This window comes from Parasteatoda tepidariorum, chromosome X1 (assembly GCF_043381705.1).
Source record: "Parasteatoda tepidariorum isolate YZ-2023 chromosome X1, CAS_Ptep_4.0, whole genome shotgun sequence".
NCBI classification, from domain to species: Eukaryota; Metazoa; Arthropoda; class Arachnida; order Araneae; family Theridiidae; genus Parasteatoda; species Parasteatoda tepidariorum.
Window position 1 is genome coordinate 48,522,149 of NC_092214.1, and position 25,350 is coordinate 48,547,498.

At 27.7% G+C, this 25,350-nt stretch overlaps 1 protein-coding gene across 1 annotated transcript in view; it reads left to right on the forward strand.

Moving 5' to 3' along the window:
• Nucleotides 1-25,350, forward strand: part of LOC122269917 (Ral guanine nucleotide dissociation stimulator-like) — a 57,587-nt gene that overhangs the window by 4,027 nt on the left and 28,210 nt on the right. The window contains exons 3-7 of the mRNA XM_071187803.1: nt 5,439-5,635; nt 5,945-6,007; nt 7,690-7,868; nt 13,256-13,383; nt 16,707-16,925. Of these exons, the coding sequence (XP_071043904.1) occupies nt 5,439-5,635; nt 5,945-6,007; nt 7,690-7,868; nt 13,256-13,383; nt 16,707-16,925 (786 nt within the window). The remainder of the gene's footprint in view (nt 1-5,438; nt 5,636-5,944; nt 6,008-7,689; nt 7,869-13,255; nt 13,384-16,706; nt 16,926-25,350) is intronic.

Below are 25,350 nucleotides of genomic sequence, written 5' to 3' on the forward strand. Positions count from 1 at the left end.
CAGAGGTGGGGAACCTTTTTACCATTAGAGGCCACATTTAAATTAGGCAGCAATAAGAGAGGCCGCATAAGCTGATTGACCTAAGAAAGTGACTTTTGTGAAATTATTATAGTTTTTCTATAGATTTAACAATTTATTGCATTATATAGAAAAAATAAAATATAATACTACAAAATTTTAAATATAATATACATATAAAATAATATAAAAATATTATAAAAAAATACAATAAAAAATATTTTTTTATTCACTAAGTTAGTGACTTATTTGGCTTTGTTTTTTGTTTGACAGTAATTGTATATTTGGATCAAGCTTCGTAACACACAGCTTTAATTGATCCTCTAAATGTGCATCTGTAATTTGCGTTCTTAAATTTGTTTTTATTTTTGACATGAGAGAAAATGTTGTCTCTCAACAGTAGGTACTTCCGAAGTAGGAAAGTAAACGGCGAGCATGTTCTCAAAGGCATGGATATTCAACAGCATTTCTCCAGATTTCTATGGGATCCTTTTTAGCGTTAAAAAGGGATTTGATGATACTATCTTCCCCTAAATCAATTAACTCCATTTGTAGTTCTGCAGGAATCTCGGATATATCTATTAAATGTGGTTCAAATGCCAGTTTCATAGCAGGAGTGTGCTCGTCAAAATCAGAAAATCTTTTAGTATACTCTTCTATTAAACAATCCAAGACACCTACATATTCATCGAATATTTTATTTTCACAGTTCTGCTCATTTAACATTTTAGCTAGCTTCGGGAAGTGTTGTGCAGATATTTTCGATCGACAAAGCAATGTTTTGAAAAATGATAATTTTTTTCTAAACGCTTGGATCTTTTACCACATTTCATAAATATACCTCGTTTCACCTTGCAGGCAAATATTTAAATTGTTTTGTTTTGTCATCATATCAGACAAAAATGCAAGGTTTCTGAGAAATACTTCATCTGATAGATCACATTGTTTTCCTTGTTCTTGATAAAAGTTTAAAATTTGTCGTCGTAAAGACAAAACTTTTATCAAAACCTGACCTGTCGATAGCCAGCGAACCTTGCAGTAGTATGGTAGGTCAACACTATACGTTTCCTCATCTAAAGAGAGCATCTGCCGAAATTCACGATGATGCATTGCATTTACGCAAATATAGTTGACAATGGCAATGGTTCTATCCAGAGTGTCTTGCAAAATGGTAGATTTTGCGCAAAGATTTTGCTGATTCAAAATGCAGTGAAATGATATCAATTTTTTCAAGTTTAAGTTTTCCTTTTTTAACAAAGCAACGAATCCTTCTTTTTTGCCTCTCATGGAAGGTGCGCCATCGGTGCAAACACTGACTAAATTACTGACATTCAATTGTAATTTATTACATACTTCTTTGAAGTTATCGAAAATATCGGCTCCGCGAGTTCTTCCAGTTAGTGTACCCAACGCAAGTAGTTCTTCGTAACAATGAAAATCTTTAGTTATAGCACGAATAAAATATAAAACTTGTGCCGAATCTGTTTTATCAGTGCTTTCATCTAAAGCAATTGAAAAATAAACATCTTCATTTTGTATAATTGTATGAAGTTGCTCTGTTACATTTTGCGCTAATTCGTGCTATTGGTCTGTTACAGTTCTTCTTGAAAGAGGTAATTGTTTGTATTTGTCGACATTTCTTGGATCTAACATACTCACTGCTTCAACAATACATTCTTTAATTATTTCAATGTCACTAAATGGTTTGCCCCTTTTTCCAAGTATGTGCTATTTTATACGTAACAGCAACTGCAGCGGAATTTTGATTTACAAAGGCACTAAAAGATGCCTGCTGATGATGCTTCTCATTTTTCACACACACTAATTTTTCACAAATTTTGTAAATAGTATTTTGTAATTTTAATTTATTTTCAAATAAATATTACATAGAACATTATTCGTTTCTTTTAGATATGTAAATTACATAAACATTGTGGAATTTTCAGTAAAGGAATCTTTGGAGGGATTTTTCGCGCAACTGTCATGGCGTTGATGTACAATAGTTGTTTTTTGAAACGAACTCTACCATTTTGTACTAGGTGGCAAAGGGCCGCACAAGAACCTCGCGGAGGCCGCAGGTTCCCCACCTATGCCCTACACTGTTTTTTTTATAAAATGCATGGTATGTGTTAAAAAATAACTGCAAGACAAGTGAACTTCAAATTTATTAGGGTAGCAATATTTGATTCCATTTTCAGCATATGACAAAAGGGGTGCCAATAAGAATGTGACAAAATTGGTTAGCAAGAAAAAAATTTGCCAAACATCGAGTGCAGTTGTCTGAAAAATCTGTTCCAATTTTATTATAAGGTTTGTGTAAAACTCTGTCTAGTCATAATATGCAATTAGTGATTACAAAATTATTTGACTTCAACTTTTCTCACTATTATTAAATGATTTGCTTGTCAAAAAATATTTGAATTTTTATAATGACCAAAAATTAAATAGGAATTCCAAAAACAAAATTATAGGTGGATTTATAATGGTGACTGAGCATGTTGATTAGGTTTAAATTTTATTCCAAAAGAATCAGGAGCTAAATCTGTAAAATCAAATCTCTTTTATTATAATTAAATTTGTTTTAATTCAATAGACTACTCAATACTGTGGATTGGAATATGTATCATTCATAAAACTAACTACAGTTGAGTCGAAAGAGACTATTCATTGAGCGACTTATGGGGCACTAAAATTCTATCTTGATATAGGGATGACTCATTGGATTGGTTATGTTTTTTATCAGGGGTCTGTCCAAACATTTTGTGAAAGGTTCGGTTTTCGTGAAATTGTGAAAAAATTACATTCTTTCAACCAGGTTCCTGCTTTTATGAATTTGTACAAATAAGGTCCGGTTATTGCAAAAAACTTTTTCAATGAGTTTTTAAATTGTAAAGACATACAAGATTATGCTCAACACTGTAAAATTATAATTAAAAAAATAAAATTTTCAAAAATAAACAGCAATTGCTGCTTCTAAATTAGAGATGCAACATACAAATATTTGATATTTAGCATATACTACTGAACACAGAATATTCATTTCGGACGAATAATGGAAGAATTGTCTGCCAAAGACAAAACTTAATTCATTTACATCCATCTTTCTTAATTAAATCCATCTTGGAAGGGTTTATTCAATTAACAAAACAATAATGAAAATAAACAAATTTGTGAAGAGTCCAATTAAAAGAAAAATCATTTTGTGGAGGGTCTGTTTTTAAGTTAGAATATTTTGTGAAGGGTCCCAAATTTCTTCTAAACAGACCCCTGTTTATATTCTTATTTTTTAGCATTAAAAATTAACTGTAAACATGTTAAGTCCATAATTTTCATAATTCTCTTTGTATTGTCTTAATGAAAGGTTAAATTTCATATTCTTAAACTTCATAAATTCTTTGTTTCTCCATACTTCTCTCAGTTATAATTTATTAAATTAATTCTTACTTTGTAAGGAGTACTTAATTAAGACTTATTAATCCTGCAGGATTAGTATATCTCAATTCTAAAATCCAGTAGTGGCAAAAACAGTGCAAGATTACATTCTCTACTCAGGATACATTCTTGGGTTAAACATTGTATGTAGGAGGTGAAAAGTAATAAAAAATAGGGAAATTAATATCAATAGCTCCTAAAAAAATTCAATTCATTGTATGAAGAAAAGTTAGCTCCTTATAAACTATGAAATCTGAAAGCAACCATCAAGTGTGGTATCTGTTGATTAGTATTTTCAATTTGGTTGTACTATACATTATTTAGATTTTAATAAAAATTGATCTCAGTTTTAAAACTAGTATATGGTTTTGAGAAGGGGGCAAAAAGCTAAATAGGTATCAGTTCAATCTCACATGTGCATGCTAAAAGATTGTACAATTTTAAGCCATTGGCCGCTGTACTTTTAATCCTTTCTATCCTTTATTAATATTTATGTTTAATTAATTAAATGCTGTGGATATTATTTTATTTTTTTACAATCTTTGTAAAGCTAACTAGCATTGCAACACTGACAACTGAATTAAAAATTAAATTATTTGGTAAGTTATACAATAAAAACATCATGCAAAAAATTGCAAGTGTTAAATTTTTTTATTTTATAATACTGTTCAATTAAAAGTATACAATCAAAACAGAAAACAATTCAAGAGCTTTTTACAAGAAAGTAGTTTTTAAGATGAAATTGATTGTGAAAATTTCTTATTTTGGAAAACTCTGGATCATGAAAACTTCAACCACATTGAGAACAACTTCAAATTAAACCATTTTCTATTAAACTAGTCCAAAAGTTATTCCGATTTGCCAGTAGTATGGTTTCCAGAAAGCAAAACAATCTGACTAACAGTCTTATGTCTAACTTTTTTTTTATTTCATCAATTTAATTTAGGTAAAACTGGTTTTATAAAGTATAGTTTATATAGTTGGTCACTATTTAGCCTTCTTTACAGGTAATAAATTATAAACATTTTACTTCTTATCTTATTTGTATTAAAGTCTTGCATTTGAAAGTTAAATTTAAATAAAATTTTGACTAAGTATTCAATGGTATTAAATAATTTTTGAAAATTTTATGATTCAAAATTAATATTGTTTACAGTGGTAATTTTTGAAGATTTTTTAAGGAGTCTTCATGTAACTGTATCATTTTTTTATTATTGTTTTGCTTATAAATGGAGAAAAACTCAAAAATATGTGAATGTTACATATCTGAATTTTTTCCTTTATTTTAAGAAAACCTACAAACTGAATCTTTTACACATGGTTGACTACCAATTTATCACATTAAAAAAAAAGTTCTTTATTTTATTTATTTATTTTTTGTACAAATAATGGGAAATTTTTACTTAAAATACTCATGTCCTGCCAAATTTTAAATGCTTTGATTTCAAATTTCTAATATTCTGTAATTTTTGTTTTATTCCTTTAATAATCTTCATGTAATTATGAAACATACAGCAAAAAATTCAATTTTTAAAAATATGACATCTTTGTGAATATACCTTTTTAACTGACCGTCAAATCCCTTTATGGATAAGTTTTTATCAAAAATTGTGAGTATTACATTTACAAAAAATACAGCATTTCTTGAGAAATTTGAAAAGAAAGGAAAAGTCATGAACCAAAAATTTTCAATGAATTCTGTTAAAATACTGTATCAAGGTCATATTTGTTGAAGGTTTTGAAGAATTACTCATATTGGCATTTTCTGGATAACATACCTATGAATCTACAAGGTATCCTAGTTTTACCATGCTCATACACACAATTGTTTGTAATAATTTTTTTAATATTTTTCTCCTAAACATTTACTTTTTGGTTTTCTTTGTCTCTTACTTGAAACAGTTTTGACAAATTTATTTAATTAAAATATCTTTATTTGATTATTTAAACTATTTTATCAATTTAATTGTAATTAATTCAATTTTTAGGATTCATCTGAACAAGTTTCACATCTTGAATGGGAAACCATTCGAATAAGAATGATAAAAGCAGGCACTATAGAAAAATTAGTTGAAAGTCTTACAACAGATTTAGGAGATCTTGAATCTACATACATGAATATTTTTTTATCAACTTATAGATCTTTTGCAGTTCCAAGTCAAGTATTAACTATCCTTATAAATAGGTAAACATATTTTAAAATAATATAATTTAAACTGTCTTTGTAAAAAAAACTTTTTTGTTAATTAACTCTGAAAATCATTATAGTAAACTTTGATCTATCTTGCTTTATATAGAAGATATTAAAAAGAGAAAAATCTAATGAATAATTTGCTTTACCTTGAAAAAATCTTTTGTGCTTAGTAATAAATAGCATTAATTATTCAATATTTTTTTTAATAAAAAATATTTATCTTAAATAGTGTCCATTTAACATAATGAATTGTACTCGTTGTTAAATATTTTTTTTTAAATATAGTTTCATTTCTTCTAGGTATGAGCAAATGCATTGTGAAAGCTCAAAAGTTTCTTTGGAACTTCGAGAAAATCATAAAAGGTTTTTCTATTTTTAAACTTTATTTTAATCAATTTTTTTATGAAGCTTATAATTGCTTTTTATTTTTTTATCTCTTTTCCTTTTTATTAAATAAAAGAGACAACTACAAAATGTGGTTTAAATAAAACATGTTATAAAATTTTATCTTTAATTTCTTCCCCTATATTAAATTCAATAGTATCATTCTGTTTGGATTGATTAAATTACAAAAGTTTATAGATTCAATCTTTGTCAGTCGTTTAAGATGACGGCCTCATGCATTCAACTTACCGCGGTAATGTCACGGTCTGCAGGGATCGGCCAGTTTCTTTTAATTTGCTGTTGGTCGTTCTCGCATGCATCATGACGTCATTCGTTATCTGTTTAAAGAGTATTTAAGCTTCTGTTGAAGCATTATTGTTTGTATCATTCTTTCTTTTTGTTGCTCATTTGTCCCTCTGTTTGTGAGTATGTCTACCAGTTTAATATGTTTTTAAAATAAATTCATTGCAGTATAAACTTTGTTTTCTTATTTGTTTTGTTGACATACAGATACAGTGATATTCTGCGACAATCTCGGATGTCAATATTTTTGTTATAGTTGTGCCCACTGTTACAATCAAATATAAATCCTCTATTATATTGAAATTATTTATAGCTGAACAGTGTCATGTAAGATAAATTATATTTCAATTAAGAAATATTGGTGTAGTTTATAATACAGTAGGGAACCGATTATCCGGAACCGTCGGGACCATCGCTATTCCGGATAACTGATTTTTCCGGTTTTCTGAATCGCTACAAAAAGCCGTTTTTTTTATTGTTAAACCCAACTAAAAAAAAAAAATTTGGAAATAATCTTAAAAATAAGAAAAAAACGATGAAGTAATACACTAATGATTATTTCCAAAATGATGGTAAGATAAACATCTTTAAAAAAAGAAAGAAAAATCGTGAAATCTTATGAGGAAAAAAATTTTTTTTAAAAAATGGCGAGAAAATTTATCGATTTTCTTTCCGGTTTTTTGGTTTTCCGGTTTTCTGATTTCCGGATAACGGGTTCTTTACTGTACATACAAATTTATTTGCAATTATAAACTAAAATTTCACCCAAAAGCATAATTGATAACAAGAGGATAAGATTAAATTAAAATGTATAACAAGAAAATTTTGCCTTTAAGATAGAGGTTGCATTTTTAGTTTATATGTTACAAAATGCTTTTATGTTTATTATTTGTTATATTTTAACTAAAATATATGGGATTGGTAATGTGGGCATGGTATTTTGTAATTGTAAATTTGAGGAGAGTGCATAAAAGCAATTTTAGTTAGAAACATAATTAAATTTAATTTCTTGATATTTTATTGCTTTTTCATTGTCTAAATTCCCCTATACATTGACTGGATAATACATTCAAACATTGTAATGCATCTGATTTTTCATTTGTGTATCCAATGAGTAATAGATTTATAAGAATTCACTTTTCTTGTGATTTGTCAAAAGGTTCCAATTGGTTTTAATTAGGATAAATTACACCAATTCAAATTAAATAATTTTCTGAAATTATATTAAAACAATATTATAATAGTTTAATTTCTCAATTGAAGATAAAATTACCAGTATATTAATTTTATATATATATTTTTTTTTTTTGCCTGATTGAACTTTCATAATCTTATACCCTTTCCATATTCTGTTTCAGAACTATTGAAAAAGTATTGTTGGTTTGGCTGGACATGTATTCTGAAGACTTCTTCGAACCTCCTCAATTTTTGACTTTACTCAAATTAAAGGAATTTACTAGAAGATTTGTACCTGGAAGTGTTCTAGATCTCAGAGCAAAACATAAACTTTTGAAGTATAAAAACTCTGGAAATGCTGGTAAACTGTTTTCATTTATATTTATATGTAAACATAATCTGGTTATACAGCATCAGAAATACCTGTTTCTTCTTAGTAGTTTGTTGTTGTTGTTCCTTATCCTCCAATTGTGTGACGGAGTCAGACAAGATCCAATAGTCATGGATCTCATAGTCATAGTAGTTTGTAGTTAATTTAATTTATCTATTTCTTATTGTCATTTTGAAACAAAAAATTTTCAAAACCTATTCAAAATATGTTCATATTATATTTCTTTGAAATGAATATAGCAATAAAGAAAAACGAAGGAAATAAAAATAAAAATGTGACCACCGACACCTACCTCTTCAGGGGGTACTGGCCTCGGAAGCCATAAAACAAAACATTTTCTATTGAGAGAGAGGCCAAATTAAATGCCAAAATTAACTCTCTCAGTACCCCAAAGGTTTTGTATAAGTCCAGGAAAAAATACATGAAATGCATAAAACCAATTCAGAAAAGAAATTCAAACAAAAACTTGAGAAAATAAAAACTCACATTAAACTTTTCAAACAGCGATTTCGCAAGCAAACTAAATGCAAAGGAAACACTTAAAACAAAAGAAAACAACGCCCTCTATAAAATGCACAGAATGAAAAAAAGAGAAGAAGAATATGTAACAAATTAATATAATGCTTAACTGGGGCTGCTCAGTTAAGACTTGAATTGTGCCCTGTTAAAAGAAATAAAAATCTAGTATTATTCAATCATTTTTTTAATCAAAAAATTTATATTACAAAAGTTAAAAGGAAAATCATTATTACTCAAGCTATCACAGCCTCCTGAAAACTTTCAACGTTATTGCAAATATTTTTAATCCTAACCAATTATGAAAAAACTAAATTTTTAAAAGTTTTATTTCACAGATTAGTATTAAAGTTGCTCAAAAAAATAACTTTAAATTTAAAAGCTTTTCTTTTATCAAAAACACCAATTTTAATTATTTTATCAACAATATCAATTTTAAAATCTAAATATTCAACATTTAAGCAATTCTCATTAGTTTTCTTCAAAACCAAATCTTTAGGATAAATACTATAAATAAAATTAAAATTATCGCAATTGAACAAAATCAAATCATCAATGTATCTAAAAGCTTTAAATTCATTTTACTCAAGAAATTTAGCTTCAAAAAAATGCAAAAAAATATTTAATAAGAACATATAATATTACATAGAACATATAATAGAACATATGACATTATAAGCAAATTATTAGAATTCCACAAGGTAATTCCTTTTCTAGTGCTTTTGTTAATATTTTTTTGCATTTAATTTAGCCTCTCTCTCAGTAGAAAAGGTTTTGTTTTTTGGCTTCCGAGGCCGGTACCCCTGAAGACGTTGGCTTCGGTGGTCATATTTTTATTTTTATTTCCTTCGTTTTCTTTATTGCTATATTTATTCTTTCTTTTGAAAATTCTGCTGCTTTTAAGCGTGTTTCTTTCAAAGATAGTTTTGTCAATTTAGAATTAAGTATTTTGTATTCTTTTGCTATTTCTTTGGAATGACTTATAATAATAATTGTTGTAAAACAAGGGAATGTATCAAATATTGCACAATCGCTCAGTTCCCTGCCAGATTTTCATTTCCTGACTGACTTGGCTAATGAATTGTAGTATCCAGCTATCAATTTTAATTACTCAGTGCCAAGGAACCTAGAACCAGATTATTTTGCTGGATATTCAGTGCTGGGTAACATTCATTTATGCTAAACGCAACCAAATTGTAAATTGTTGTAAACCTAAAACAATTCTTCAAAGCAAGTTTATTTTTTTGAAAACCCATGTAATCTACCAATCTGTAAATTGTTTATGCTAAAAATTATTGGTTTAGGCGTTATAGATTTCACCAGGGGTGCAGAAAATGTTTGATCGTGTAAATGTGATTCGGGGAAAATTTTTGTTTGAATTTAAAAAGAAAATGCAATGTGCATTCCTAACTTTTGTTAAATCTTATTGATAAATTAAAATGTATTATAGTATTTTGATGAATCATAAGAAAGATGAAAAGGTAAATCATAATTTAAATATTATAATATTCATTTTTGAAGTTTATTTTAATATATTTTTTGCATCCTTATGCCATATCAACTTACTGTCAATTTGTTCATTTATTACTCTGAATTCCTTAAATTTATGAGTAGGACTAGTTTGATATATTATTTCTATTTGTTATGATTTTATATTACTTTTAACACGTATGGTTAGTTTATTTAAGAATTGTGTAAAACTAAATAAATTCTTTTTTCAAAAATTATCAGAAAATTTCAATAATGTACAAACTTCACTTCCTAAAAATATTTTGAAAAAATTATTGTAACTTAAAAAAGAATGTTATAGCTTTTGGGGGAAATTTCAAGCCGAAAAAAAAACTTCTTGACTCAAAAACTTTTTTGCACTCCTGGATTTCACTACTGATTAATTGATAAAAAGAAATGATTATGTAATTAACACATTAAAAGAAAAAAAAACAGATAAATTATATCCCCAGCCTTAATTTATTGTGAATTAAAACCATAATTTATTTTAAAATGTTTAATCATATTTTGCACATATAAAAATAAATGGAAAATTATTAAATAATACTACTGCTGGTTAACTCCACGAAGGAAGAAAAAAAACATAATTTAAAGTTGCCTTGATTTTATTATATTAACTTAAACTAAGGAAAGTTTTAAAAAAACTTTCTGCCACTGTCAGTAAAAGTTGCTTTTACTATATTAGTTGCATACACTGTGTTTTTAAATCAATCTTGTTACTTGCATAGACCAAAAAATACTTTTAAACATTGGATTAATATATTAATTCTTTGAATTCCTTTAAGGTGGAACACAAACATAAAATTGTTAAAACTCTTTCTATTTTTACATAACTCAACCATAAGTGTAGAAATTAATTAATGCTTATATTGAACTGAAGTATATATGAATGTATTTAGCCATCAGTGACTTTAAGTTACATTTTCTTTAGAAATCCTATTTATTACTTACTGACTTCATAAGTTCAATTTTCAAACAATCAGGTTAGACTTCTCTTACCATTGTATTAACTGTAAAAGTTTCCATAATTTTCTTCTCAATGTAACACAAATATGGGTTATTTATACTGAAAAAGTTTCTAACGACGAAGTGTTTATACCAATGCTAAAAGCTGCTAGGTTTCAAGATTTTCAACCAGTACCCAAAACTGACTGGGTAATAAAATAAAAAAAAATTCTAAATACCTGCAACTGTCTAAGTGAAAGATTTAGTTTTCATTGAGTAGTCCGACCTGACTCAATTTTAAGATCCGCTACATTTCTAGTAAAAGCACATCAATAGATATGCTTTTACTGTGGCATTGGTAATTATTGGACTGTGGCAGGTCTTCAAGCTATTAGGGCCCTGCACCTGTCATTGTTTAAAGGGTTTTTATGAATAATTTTCAAAAAATTAATTTGAATTTTTTTTAAAATTTAATTACAAAAATAATGTCTATTTTTGTCTAATAAAAGTATGCTGTACTTCTTAAAAGTTTCATTATCACATTAATGGGAAAATAAAGTTTTTTTAATGCATCCCTTGATAGGCTGAGCGTTTTTGTGTTAATTTATTAAAATAAAATCAATAATTTAGACTTATTAAATTTTTTAATGCTTGTAACAATTCTTTTTAACACCCACATTTTTAATAAATTTATTTCATTTTCTCCATTCAATTTAAGAGACCATATAAACAGATCTATTCGACAAATTTTCATTCAGTGATTCTAAACTTATTTATAAGCAAATAACTTCAAATAAACTCTATATTGTATCATTTTTCGGAAAATTGATTATTCACCCTATAAAAAGCTATCAGTTATTTACTGCATTCTTCTTTTAAAAAAAAATTTTTTTTGTATTTATATTTTTCAATATTACTCTATTTATTTAGAAAACTGACCTATATGTAATTACACTTTACATAATTACTTTAACTAGTTAATTAGTTTGGAAAAATGAAACTTAAGTCATTTAGAAAATATTTTATCAATTTAGCCAATTTAAAGACACAAAAGCTCTATATCCAGAAAAATTTTTGTTTTTCATCAAAGTATTTAATAAAGGAATTTTTGATATCAGAAGTTTAGCAAAACTCTGCAAATTAAAATAGAAAGACAAAACTTTAAAATTAATGATATAGATAGTTGGATTAGATCTATAAAGCCAAAACCTGGTATTTTTGTCTAGACTGCTACTGCCATTTATCGTAAATCTTATGAAACAAATTACAGTTACCATATTGTTAAAAGATAACTGAAAGAGATTGTATTAACTTTGTTTTGAAAAATTTTATGAGAAAAATTTTGGTTTTCATCCTAAAAATTTTACTTTGTAGTTTCTAATTACATGAAGATTTATTTGTAATAAATTCAACACTTTAAGTTGTAATTTAATAATGTTTGAAGCAGATTAAATATGCTAAATCGTATTTTTTTTCTGTTTAATAGTGGTGTTAGAAAACTAGGACTCTGTCAGTCGGACAAAGTCAGGTTGTACAATAGGCTATAATTTACTGACTAAACAAAGACAAAAGGGAAGAAAGGGTGGGCACATGAAGCCTGTAGGATCAAGATTTTTTTTCATGATTTCTGCTCTTAAATTTGATCAAACTACTTAATTTACTTAGTTAAAAATATATTACTAAGTTAAAAATATATTAATTTCTTATGTTCCTTAATTTTTAAACCTCTGTATGTTTGTCAGTATCATCAGTATTAGTTTAATGTTGTAAATAAATATTTCTATAGGAAAAAAACGTTTTCTCTTTCTTTTTTTATTTATTTCAATATAAATCAATTTTGGAATTAAAAATATTTAGCATCATTCAAAATATTAGCTTCATTAAAAATATTTAGCATCATTTGGGATATTTTTTATTCACAAATTCCAGCAGTTAAAGTCTGATGCAATTCCCAAAGAATATGTTGGAATAACTTTTTCTTCACCAGCACCTCTTATTAATGAAATAAACTTTATACTGATTTAAAACCGAATCTGAAAATAAACATATTTTAAAAATGTTAACATTATTTGCAGGTTTTTTAAAATGCTAAGTGTTGGGATAACAAAATTATTATTTGATAATAAAGAATATTTGTTTCTTCTCTTTAATTTGCTAAAAGTACTGTTTACAAAATATCCTGATTCATTTTTTTTCAAATTTTTAATTTCATAAATAGTGGTTAATTTTTATAACGAATATATAATAATATTATATATAAAACAGTAATATATTTGTTAAATATTTTTCAATTTAATATTTTTGTTTATAGTACAGTTTTTTTTTAAAAATTAAAGTTATTTTTATGAGTGATAATTAAATGTGTTATTCTTTTTTCTTTCTGTTAGAAAACATCAATAACAATCCAGTTGTTTATACTAATGGTGTACATTCAGGTATTTCACCATTGCAACATTGGAGTATTTTGGACATATCTGACAGAGAATTTGCTTTGCAATTGACTTATACTGACAGTGTAAGGGTTTATTTTATTTGAGCAATTTATTATTAATTCATTTGTGAAAATTTCTTTGTTGATTCTAATCCTTTTTATAATGCTGTGTTTTGATTCATTTGATCTACTTTTTGATTTGTTTTTATGCTAATATTTCTCTTTTAAAAAGAGACTGCTTTGATCACGATTACTTCTCTTAATTTACTCTTTTACTCAGAATTTCTTAATACAGTACAGAACCTCTTATCCGGAAATCAGATAACCAGAATGAAATTCAATAAATTTTCCTGCCATTTTCAAAAAAAAATTTTTTTCCTTGTCAGATTTGAAGATTTTTCTTTCTTTTTTAAAAGATGTTTACTTTACCATCATTTTAGAAATAATCATTAGTTCCCTATACTGTTAGGAGAAGTAAGAGTCTTGTACTAAATATCATCAATCATTCCCTTCCTCACCCCCTACTTAGTTGTTTCTTTTCAATCATAGCTCAGTAAGAAAGGGTGATTCATTTAACACCTGTTTTCTTATCACCTGGCCCTTAAGCAGAGGGAGTCATTACTACCAACTTCTCACAGTAGGAGTCTGTTGATTGCTTAGTCCAGGAGAGTTAAAACAAATAATTTTGTCTTTGATTCTTACTTAAAGAACTCCTATTTTTCCTATTATTTCTATACCCCTTCACTTTTTTCCTGTTATTTCCTACTTTTTCTTATTTTTTAAAAAATTATCTGTCATTTCCAAGGGCGCCGGCAGAATAATATAAAAGGGGGTGCAACCCTCTAACAAACTACCATTCCTCCTAAAAAAAGTGAAAATATTCTGTTACATTTTATTTTGTTATTACATATGCTTCCATCTGTTAATTTTTTTCATCTATTTCAATATCTTATGAATCCCTCGAATACATCGATTTAGTTATTCAGGCCACACCGTTTTATCCAGCTGTATCGGGGAGGCAGTCAAAATTGGCCTAACTCTTCCAGCTACTACGTGCACTATTGAACGCACTTTTAGTACAATGCGAAGCATCAAAACATGGAATCCGCCTACAATGTTTCACGAGAGATTAAGTAGTTTGTGCATGCTCAGTGTACATAAGAATAAGATGACTCAGAATTCATTGAAAAAGTTATAAACAGATTTGGACAGCTAACAAGATTATTGCAATTCTTGTTTGATTATACAATTTTTTAATTGTTATGTATCAATAATTCCTTAATTATTTGTTCTTGAATAAAAATATTTTTAATAAAGAAAATTTTATAACCAAATTTTTTTTCTGTATCTCTTTAATTGTTTAAAAAAAGCCAGGGGGGTGCAAGTGCACCCCACTGCCGGCGCCCTTGGTCATTTCTGCTATTTAGTCTTTGAACATGAGAAAATGGAGTAATGACTCAAGGTCAAGTATTGCAACTGCACCTGTTTTTCAATTCATTCATTTTGAATGGGGTGTGAGGAGGGGTAGAACATAAATTCTTTTTATTATGTCAGCTTCTGTGTCAGCTTGCCAATTTATGTTTAACTGGAGTGGAGGAGAAATAAAATCGCTCAGCTTAATGAGGAATAAGATTGTGATACATGTGTTTTTCCTTCTGATTTCGATTAATATTTTAGCAAACTGTTGAAACCCAAGTTAAACTCTTTTAGATAGTATTTAATAATCGTGTATCAGAATCATGGCGTTATTGTCACAGAATGTTAGAGAGTTTTTGCGGAAAGATGTTTCCTTTGGAAAGTAAAAAATTTTAAATTTCTTTTCTGCAGAAAGTTTTGAAAGATTTTTTTCTCTTCTCAGAATTATATTGAAAAAATGCCTTATTCGCGATCGGAAAGAAATGCTCATCATCTTCCTCCTCTCATTTGAGAAAAATGAAGTCAAAAATTTTGTTTTCTTTTCTCCAGAAAATTTGAAAGACTTGTTGACTCATTAGTTGTTCATGCAACAAAAACCAAGAATGGATGAGTTTTTTTTTTTTTTTTAAAAATGCTGATACTTTTTTTTTTATTTTACCTTTTTTGCTTACTTTATATTAAGCCTGTTATATACTTTGTATTTCATTATTTTTTTCTCCTTTTTATCCTATTAAACTTATGTGTATTACTGTATTGTTTTTTCTTCCTTTTAAGACTATTTCTAAATAATTTTTTTAGTTGGGTTTCATAAACAATAAAAAAGATAGCATTTTGTATCCATTCAGAAAATCAGAAAAATCAGTTATCCGGAATAGTGATGGCCCCGATTGTTCCAGATAATTGGTTCTCTACTCTACACTTTACTTCAACGGATGCATGTGCAATTTTATTTGATGCAATGATTATGTCAAGTGCACTGCTTTTAATATTTTTGCCCCATTAGCTGAAAGGGAAGTTGTTCTATAAATTATGGAGGTTTCTTTACATAATAGTCCCTACAGTCTCTTAAGAAGAGAGAGATGCATTATAAGCTCACAGGAATTATTATTTCGATATGTTCTCATTTTCATCATTGATAATATAGCTTTGCTTTTTTTTTATTCTTCGAGTCAGATTAAAAAGTTGTTAATGTAATATCAAGAAGAAACATGTTAGTTTGTTTGATTGCATTTATTAAACATTTTAGTTAAAATAGTTCAAAAAATAGTTTTTCTTAAAATCTCGCAGAATTTTAAATTTAGCAATTTATTTATTTATTTATTATCATTATTTTGCATTACACTTAGCTTAAGATGTCTTAACCTTATTTTTTTTAGCTCTTCAAATAAAACTATAAGTTTTCTGGCAGGATCATTTATATATGCATAAAATATTATTGAAAAATTACATCTTTGTCTTTATTGGATGGTGGATAAGTCAATGTCCTGAACCTAAACAAATGATAGGATAAAAATGAATAAACTATTTTTATTTATTTATTTTGGGATAAGCATTATAGATATTTGATTGATTATAGAAAAACCTCAAGAATACAACTTAAGAATATGACTTTAAACTTACATTGTTTTTCTGTTAGTTCAATAAAAAAACTTGTATGATTACCAACTTTATTTAAAAATTTGGATCATCTATAAATTTTTCATTAAATTATTTATTAGACATAGTGTATTTCTTAAATCCTTCCTGATAAAACACCTGGTTTTGATATTTTTGAAGAAAAAAAATTATTATTTAATTGAAATGTGAATTATTAATCCATAATTACTACCTTATTCTTTGTTAATGTTTGTTTTGAAAAATTGTTTGATATTTATCATCATTGTAATAAGCATCTGTTATATGTAATTTTCTTTAAATTATTTATACTATTATTTGAATTTATTCTCATCTTTCTATTAAATTAAATTAAAATATTTTCTTGGAACATATAGGAACTTTTCAAGAAACTTGTACCATACCAGTGTCTTGGATCAGTTTGGTCTCATAGGGATAAATTATCTGGGTGGAAGGTTTCTCCTTTAACTGTGACTGCTACTGTTAATCAGTTTAATGCTGTTTCTTTGCGAGTTATTAGCACAGTTTTGTCAGATTCGTCATTAAAAGCAGCAATGCGGGCCAGAATCATCGTGAAATGGATAAATATTGCTCAGGTAAATATATTTGTTCTTAAACAAATTGTTACAATATTTAAAATTACTTTTTCTGCGAATCATTTCCCACTGGTAAGTTTAGATTTATAAAATGATTTTGAACCTTTCTAAATGTTCTATGAATTTTAAACTTAAACTAAGAGCTAACCATTTAGATATAATTAAATTAATATTAACTTTAACTTTAGAACAGTGCTTTTAACCTTTTTTTCTCACTGCTGGATTATTTATTTTGTCATTACCTCTTTTCTCTTTCATTGTTTTACAGATATCTCTGCATAAAGAATGTTTTTATTAGTTTTTTTCCACCTTTACCTTTTTACTTTCTTATACCAAATTTCAATTCAACCACTTAAACTTCATACTATACACATAAACACTTGGAATGAGAATTCACACAATTTTTCAACTTTGTCAAAAAGTTAAGAAATATATTTTGGCTTATTTATGTGGTCTATTTTATAAAGCTAAGTATGTTAAAATCAAGCTTACAAGATATATACTTTCATGTCAGGAACAGCACCAAACTTATTACATTATTTATTTTTAACATATGCACAGAAAACAATGCCTATTAGACATGCACAGATAGCAAGCCTATTAGACATCTAATCAAAGAATGAAACTAATTTACAAATTCAGAAAAAGACAAAAAAATAACATTTAAAATAATAAATCGAAATAGAAAAGCGCTTAAAGCAGCTAAATCCAAATTTGTTTTATTTCAATTTATAAAGTAAAAAAAAAAAAAAAAAAAAAAAAAAAAAAAAAAAAAAAAATAAAAAAAACAGTTTTAGCAGAAAACAATAAAAATTTAAGATGTGTGTTATAGTAGGACAGCACTTCATCAGGGGACACACTGCCTGCCTGCGAACACGCAGGAGCCTTTCTGTTGTCAGTGGTGAAACCAAAATCTGACAGTACCCCGAGGGCCCTTAATGGAAAATCAAATAAGAAAAAGCAATTAGAAAAAGTGAAATGTAAATGCAAAGAAAAATAAATGACAAACAATCACAAAGTAGGTCTAAATAATGACCAAAAGTACATAAACTACGACATGATAAAGAGACGCCCACAAATAAGAAAAATAAATACTGATGAAGTTACTGTTAGAATAGCCACGTCAAAATAAAATATAAATTGCCAAAACATTAAAAAAAACTTCAGAAATAAATCAAGTGCTGACCCCTTTTTTGAAAATCTTGGAAAAATAAAACAGAAATACATTAATGAGTAAAAAAACCTATTGGACCAGCATTTTCAGAAGATAATAACTATTTGTTAAAATTTTAAGTTGTTGCCATATTTTTTTCTTTACTGACCATATATTAATGAGGTATCTTCTTTTTTTTAATCAGATTGCCAGGATTAGTTGATCTGATAAACTTTTTTTCAATGTTTAGTTTTTTTTTACTGGTTTCAGGAAAAAAATTTAAATCTAAATGTTTTCATTATTACAAACATTTTTAGAAAACATTAGAAAATTCATCGAAGGCCAGTAAGAAACTATATTATATTTAGTTGGATATTTCAACTCATTTTGTTTTCAGAATGAATTTTCTGTTACGTTAATTTTTTGTTTTTGTGCAGACTGAATATTTAGGTGGGTGGGTATTATCACATTTTGTAAATACGTTTAGATTTAAACTCATTGTTATGAAGTTTGATATTTTTGTTATGTTGATTTACGAAGTTTATGAGTATGAAGGCAGAATTTTGAGTGTTGAAAGTTAAGTTTTGTTACATAAATTAATGCCTAGCAGTAACCGATATGTTGCCTGGGAGAAAGGATCTGATATATATCTGAAGTATTTTTGCTTTATTAATATCTGTAATTTAATCTACACTGATGATTTTTTAATGTTAAGTGCTACTGACCGGGATACATTTGTCTTGTATATTCCTTACTGATGTTTTTTTAAACAAAAGGTTAAGTGCTGCTAAAGTTTTAAGGTTAAGTATTGCTTCCTGGGATACATTTGTTTGGTCTACTCATAGGTGATTGTATTCCAGGTTTTTGTATCATTCTTTCAGGTCTAAAAGCTTGAAGCAGGGCATGTGATTTTTTCGTGAATATCGCAGAATTCCGTGTATCTGAAGACCATTGGTACGTGAATCAAAAACTTATAGTTCATCAAAAATTCTGAACTTTTACTAAATCCCCCGTTAACAAGACGTTTACATACATGTCTAATATTTTAATTCTTTTGGTTTTGAGAATTTTTGCCATTTTGAAAATTTGGAACTGTGATTTAAAAATCATATATCTCGATTCCTATTCATATGAATTAAAAACCCAATATCTCGATTTGTGTTTAAGCATTTTAAATTCCCAAACCGTGATTCATATTGACACTAGTTTAAAATCCAACATTGTGATTCATATTCACTCACTTTTAAAATCCAATATTACGATACATATTCATGCAGCTGTAATCAGGGGCGGATCCAGAAATTTTTCCTGGGGGGGGGTCATAGACTCAGATCCCCCCCCCCACAATTAATTTTTTTTATAAAATGTTTTTTTAAATATTTTTTTGAACAAAAAAGAAACTGGGGTTTTTAATGCGTCTCATTTATTTTTTTTATAATGAACAATACATAAATAGTTCAAGTATTCAAAATCTTTAAATAATAAATGTAATGATTTTTTTTTCAAACTTTGGCAAATACAATCTTTTGTTAAACCTGTTGAAGCGCGCTTCAACATTGTTAATGATTCTTGAAACAGTGAAGAACATATTTAGATGGAAAAAAAATTGATTTTTCCTACCTACCTAGGTGTATATGCCCCCTTGAATAATTTTTAAAATATTTTATTTCTTTTGTGAACTACTAAAAAAATTATTATTTAAATTTTTTTTTGGATTTTGGGAGGGGTCATGCCCCCCCCCCCCCCCCCCNCCCCCCCCCCCCCCGCTTGATCCGCCACTGTAATATCGTAAATTTATTTTTGTATTTATATGTGATTTATAAATTATGTATCATGATTGGTATTTATGTGAATTGGAATTCAATATCACAATTTCTGTTTTTGCGTTTTTAAAATCCAATGGATTCATAGTCACACAATTTTAAAATCCAATATCGCAATTCATATTGGGAAAAATGCATGGTAATTGGGAAAATTCATGGGTTTTCATGGCGATACTGTTGCATCGCGACTGAGATTGAGTTTAATTTTGTGCTATTTTTCTCTAATAAAATGTCACTTTGTGTTAAAAAAACGCATGCAATTCTGATAAAATTATAAATTTTTAGAGTTGCAATCTTTGATTCCTTTCTGGCATATCGCGAAATTGACGCGATATGCCAGTGGAAATTCGCTAAAACTGGTTGGCAATAAAAAAAAATTGCTAAAAACAGATGCAAGTTTTGTAGTTATTGTGATGTACTGGTAACAAATCAGTTCTTTAAGTTGCTTTAGAGTATGTCAAAAACTTATGGACCAAATTTTATTAAAATTTCATTTAATTTCTAAAAGATATTAGTAATTTGAAAGACTATTATAATATTGTTTTTATTTCCCTTATTGGAGTTGCCTCATACCCCAGGTTGGGTACCACTTCCTTAAACTCCCACTTATCAAGCAAGATATTTCTGCATATTATATTTTATATTTTAGATATGAGGTTGGGTTGGAAAGTAATGTCGTTTTTTCACTTAAAATTCTTACTAATAAATTTCTAAAAAGTTTCTTTTAATTTTAATAATATTTACCTATTTTATCAACTACCTTTTGTCATCTATTGTTTAAATTTTCAATGCTAGATCAATTAAATAACTTTGAGTAAAATATATGGAAATGGCATTTTGGGAATCCAAATTTTCGCAATTTTTGCCACCTAAAATTTGTTGTGCCAAATCTGAATTTAGAAATATCCAATGATGCTATATTGAGTGCATATGGTGGATGAAGTACTATTTCCTACCCTAATTCATTAATTTTTAAGGATTTGATTTCTAAGGATTTTATCAATACAAATTGGAAAGATCATTATTACCGTATTTTTCGGCGAAAGCGCTGCACATCGATAAAAATGAAATTTTTTTAAAAAAAGGTATAGTAAGGGCCGCTCCGGCGCACACGTCGCATTGGCGCTAAACCGCGCATATCAGCATCCTTATAGAAGAAACCTTTAAATTACCATGTAGAATATCCGTATAATAAAAAATTAAATTTTTTTATACATCTCATAAAGTAAAGTTTTAATTTCTAAATTATAATAAAAAATTTCTTTTTCAGCAAAAAGAAGAAAAAAAAGCAACAAAACGATCTAAAATAAAGTTGTTCTTATCTGTGGCACCGCGCCAAAAAATAAAGTTAAGTACAACAAATAATTCTGAAAATGATGTTAAGTACAACAAATTTTTTTAAATACATCACATAGCATAATTTCTAAATTATTTGAGGGGGGGAAGCCTAAAATGCGTTAACAAAGAGTTCTTGTGAAAAAAATTTTCTCTCTCAGCAAAAAAAATAATAAATAATACGATAGAAAATAAAGTTGTTCTTACCAGTTGGCACCGAGCCAAAAAACAGAAGAACAGCAGAAATAAATAATAAAAATATTTATATGCTCAGCAGCTGAATTAAGCTGGACTGATTACAGAAATCCGTAAAACAATGTAATAAGAAAAAAAAAAGAAAAATTTATTAAAATTAAAAGATTTAAAAAATTATTGCAGTTAACAATTTGAGGAAAGACTAATAATAACGAAACAGCTAATAATAACAAGAATAAGAAATAACTAAGCACGCCCCACCCCACCTCCTCCACCTGTCATTTCTAATGGAGCTGTTTAGGAGGAATCAATCAGTTATTTTTAAAGGGGTTGGGGAAAAGAAAAGAGGGTATGGGACCCCTAATCCGGCATCCTAAAATTCAGCACTTAATCTGATCTAATTTTTTTTTTTAAAGAAATTTATACTGATAAGACAAAAAAAATCAGTTATGTTCTTTTTATGTATGGAATTTTATTCTGAAGAAGTAAGTAACTTTATTTAATCTTTTAAAAATAAAAAAAAGCTTGAAAAAAACAATCTGCGTCAAAGGAAACATCTGTTTCTAAAGCAGTTTAAAATAAAGTGAGAAGTAAAAATGTCTGCATCTCCAATGAACAAAATAAAGAAATGCAAGTTGGAAAAAACTGATCAATCAATCTTGACAGCTGTGCTTGTGCTTTACTGGTTTGCTCTCTCCTCTGTTTGACCATAAATTAGCCACACCCAGTTGACATTGAAACGAACAAGCCTAAATTGTGCTAAAGGGGGAAAGTATGATATGAATAATGACCTTTGACCTCCTCCAGGCTTACACATCTGGACAATACTTCAGGGAAGTGGAGGGCAGGGGGGATTTTGAATACTTGTTGTAACCTTACTTACTGGCGAAGTTCAGTTTACTTAGGGGCGTAAGTACGCCAAAATAAAGCCTTTACTTTCATAAAATCACTTTCAATATTTTGAGCCAATAAATTATGCAAAATATTTTTGTGTAAGTCATACTGTATTAAATTTAAAAGAAACAAGTTTTAAAAAATAAATATTAGTTTAAAGCGATATTAAATAAAAAATATTTCACTTAATTTTACATTTTATTATTCCCAGAATGTTATTATTATTTATTTAAATAATGAATATGATGAATCATGAATGTATTAATAGTCTACAGCAATTCTGACTGTAACCATTTTTAAAGAAGAAAATGTCTCAATAAGTACCTACCAAAATGTAACGAAAAAGTGTAAAAATTTTAACTGTGAATTTTAGTTGAATTTAATTTAAAATATAACAGATAAGCTTAAGTGTGAAATGAAAGGAAGAATAGATAAATCATGAAATGTAATAGTCCTGTTTTTTAAATAAACATCGTTTAACTTAAAGATATGTTAAAGAAAAAAAAGAAGAAAATTATTACAAGTTCTTTTAGAAAAAAGAGGATTAAGTAAAATAAGCAAAATTTTGAGAAATAAAAAAAGGCTTTTATTACTAAAACAGGGTGCGTAGCGTTTGTAAAAAGTACTTAAAGGTGCTTTTTTGGAGATTTCGTTTTTAAAAGCTTTTAAAGGTGCTTTTTTCAGCTGGCGTTTTTAAAAAGTGCTATTTTTCCGAATAATTTTTTCCCCCTTCAGTGATGTCTGGTGTATCCCATGCATTTCACGAAAAATGGGGAGTTTGCTACGTAATCATTAAACGCGGACTTCATGTCGTACCCACGTTATGACTTGCGCATGCGCGCACACTTGTAACCGAAACCCGAGTGCTCCAATTCAGATAGAGAATATCAGATCCTTATGAAATGTTTTTCTTTTTAATTTATTTTAATTTTATTCTTGTTTATTTTATTTTACTTCTAACACCTTTTTTGACGTAGGGGGTTAGGGTACTTTTGTTCTGAGTTCAGGGTCAAGTTGAATTCACTCGGTGATGTGGGAAAGTCATGACTGTTTCGATTTACGCTCCTATCTTTTTGATTTTTTTCAATGCTAAAACTGTTCATAAAAAGTTTTTGTTTTTCAATAATATCATTGATAGAATATGGATTTTTTGAGTGCTTGAAAATTTTTGTAAAGTGCTTGAAAAGTTTTTAAAAAGTGCTTATTTTTGATTCAAAGATTTGGCTACGCACCCTGTAAAATACAAAACTGTACGAAGTAATGATGTGATGTTTGCTTTAAAATTTTGATGAATTCAACTGACGATTCACATTGGAAACATGAGCTCAGATAGGTATTACTTCTAACTTTAAATAATATGCAAGAATATTAAATTCGCTTTTGGGAAAGCTAAACTTTAATTCTTTAGAACTAATAAATGAACAAACTAATAAATGAAGAATTAAATGAATGCGCAAAATGTATATTTTATATCCAAATATAAATTATATGTTTTCTACCATTTAGTTTTGAAATGGTAGAAACTGTATTGGAATGAAACAAACGTTTTTGTTAACTTTTTACGTAGTCACAAATTAGATTTTAATATGAATTGTAATATACAATTTAAAAATATTATACAAGTTTAAAAAAAAATTAAAACAATAATAAATAAATAAATAATTAGTAATAATAACTTTAAGGAAATAGCATATTTAAATATTTAGTCATTATTCTCAAAGTAAATTTGTACTCTGACTATTGAAAAGTTCGTGTCCATGAGTTTAGTGTGAGGCAATAATATGTTTTGTGGCCAAAATTCACAAATGCACATAAAAAAAAAATAATAAGAGGGAGAAAAGTTTCTCTCTCTCCTTTGTTTTCAATTTTCTACAAAATAAAGTAGCAAAATGGAGCAAAAATACAGATTATAAACCTGAAATTTTCTTGGTACTTTTTATTTTATAAATCATGTAACCGCTAAAACAGTGAGAAGCTATTTACTTAACTTAATCAAATATTTCCTATATTTCTCTTCACATCTTTTATTCTTTGCATGGATTTTTGCTATCTCAAAATGAAACTTTTGTAAAGTCACTAAAAAAACTTTCAAGTTTTCTTAATTCGATACGTTGCTAATTTTGAAAACAGTTTCTACCTTTAATATTATTTTAATTTTTTTGTTTTAATTTGACTAAATATTTTCTTCTTTATAAATATTTTTGCTTTTATATTTTGAATTTACACCTGACTTAATAGTAGATATATTTTTAATTGTTAGAGGAGAGCACAAAAATATTTTCAGTGCTTAGGGCCTCAAGGGGTCTTAATCCGGCCCTGTTTTCCAGGCACGTATTGTTGTATCCATGTCCCAATTTTCACAAAGAGACTCTGCTTTCTCTATTGTCTCTTTACAGATCTTGTCTCAAATTTCGGCTAGTTCAGTCGCTAATGACTCAAGATCATGGAACACTTCTCTAAAATTCATTCTAGGATCTTGTAATCTGAGCTGCACACGATCAATCCTTCTTAAGATTTCATACCAGAAATGAACTAAAGTTATAAAACAAAAGATTAGTATATTTTGCAACAGAATTGTAGCTTCACTTCTGATGTCACTTCTAGTGGTAGTGTGCTCTGCTCAGAGCCGTTTTTATGTTTATAGGGGCCCTGGGCCTATCATTATCTGGGAGCCCTTTATGAGTAAAATTAGAGAAAAAAAATATTTTTCTGGAATAATTTTTAAAATTTTTTTATTTTAGGAGTAAAAAACATATAAATTAATTATAAAAGCTTATATACATCATTTTTTTTATTGAAAATTTAAGGTAACTATACTTTTCGCGCTTTTTGAGAGGCGAATCTTCTATTAAATCATCAAAATCAATTTCCTGTAAGACATACATTTTGCTTTGCAGATCAAAATCTGTTCGATTTAGAAACATAAAATTATGAAGGTGTGTAGAAAATATGCAAGGAGCTATAAAAAATACAAGAAAATGCAGTTTGATTATTAGTTTTTTTTATAATCGCCGTTGAAAGACTG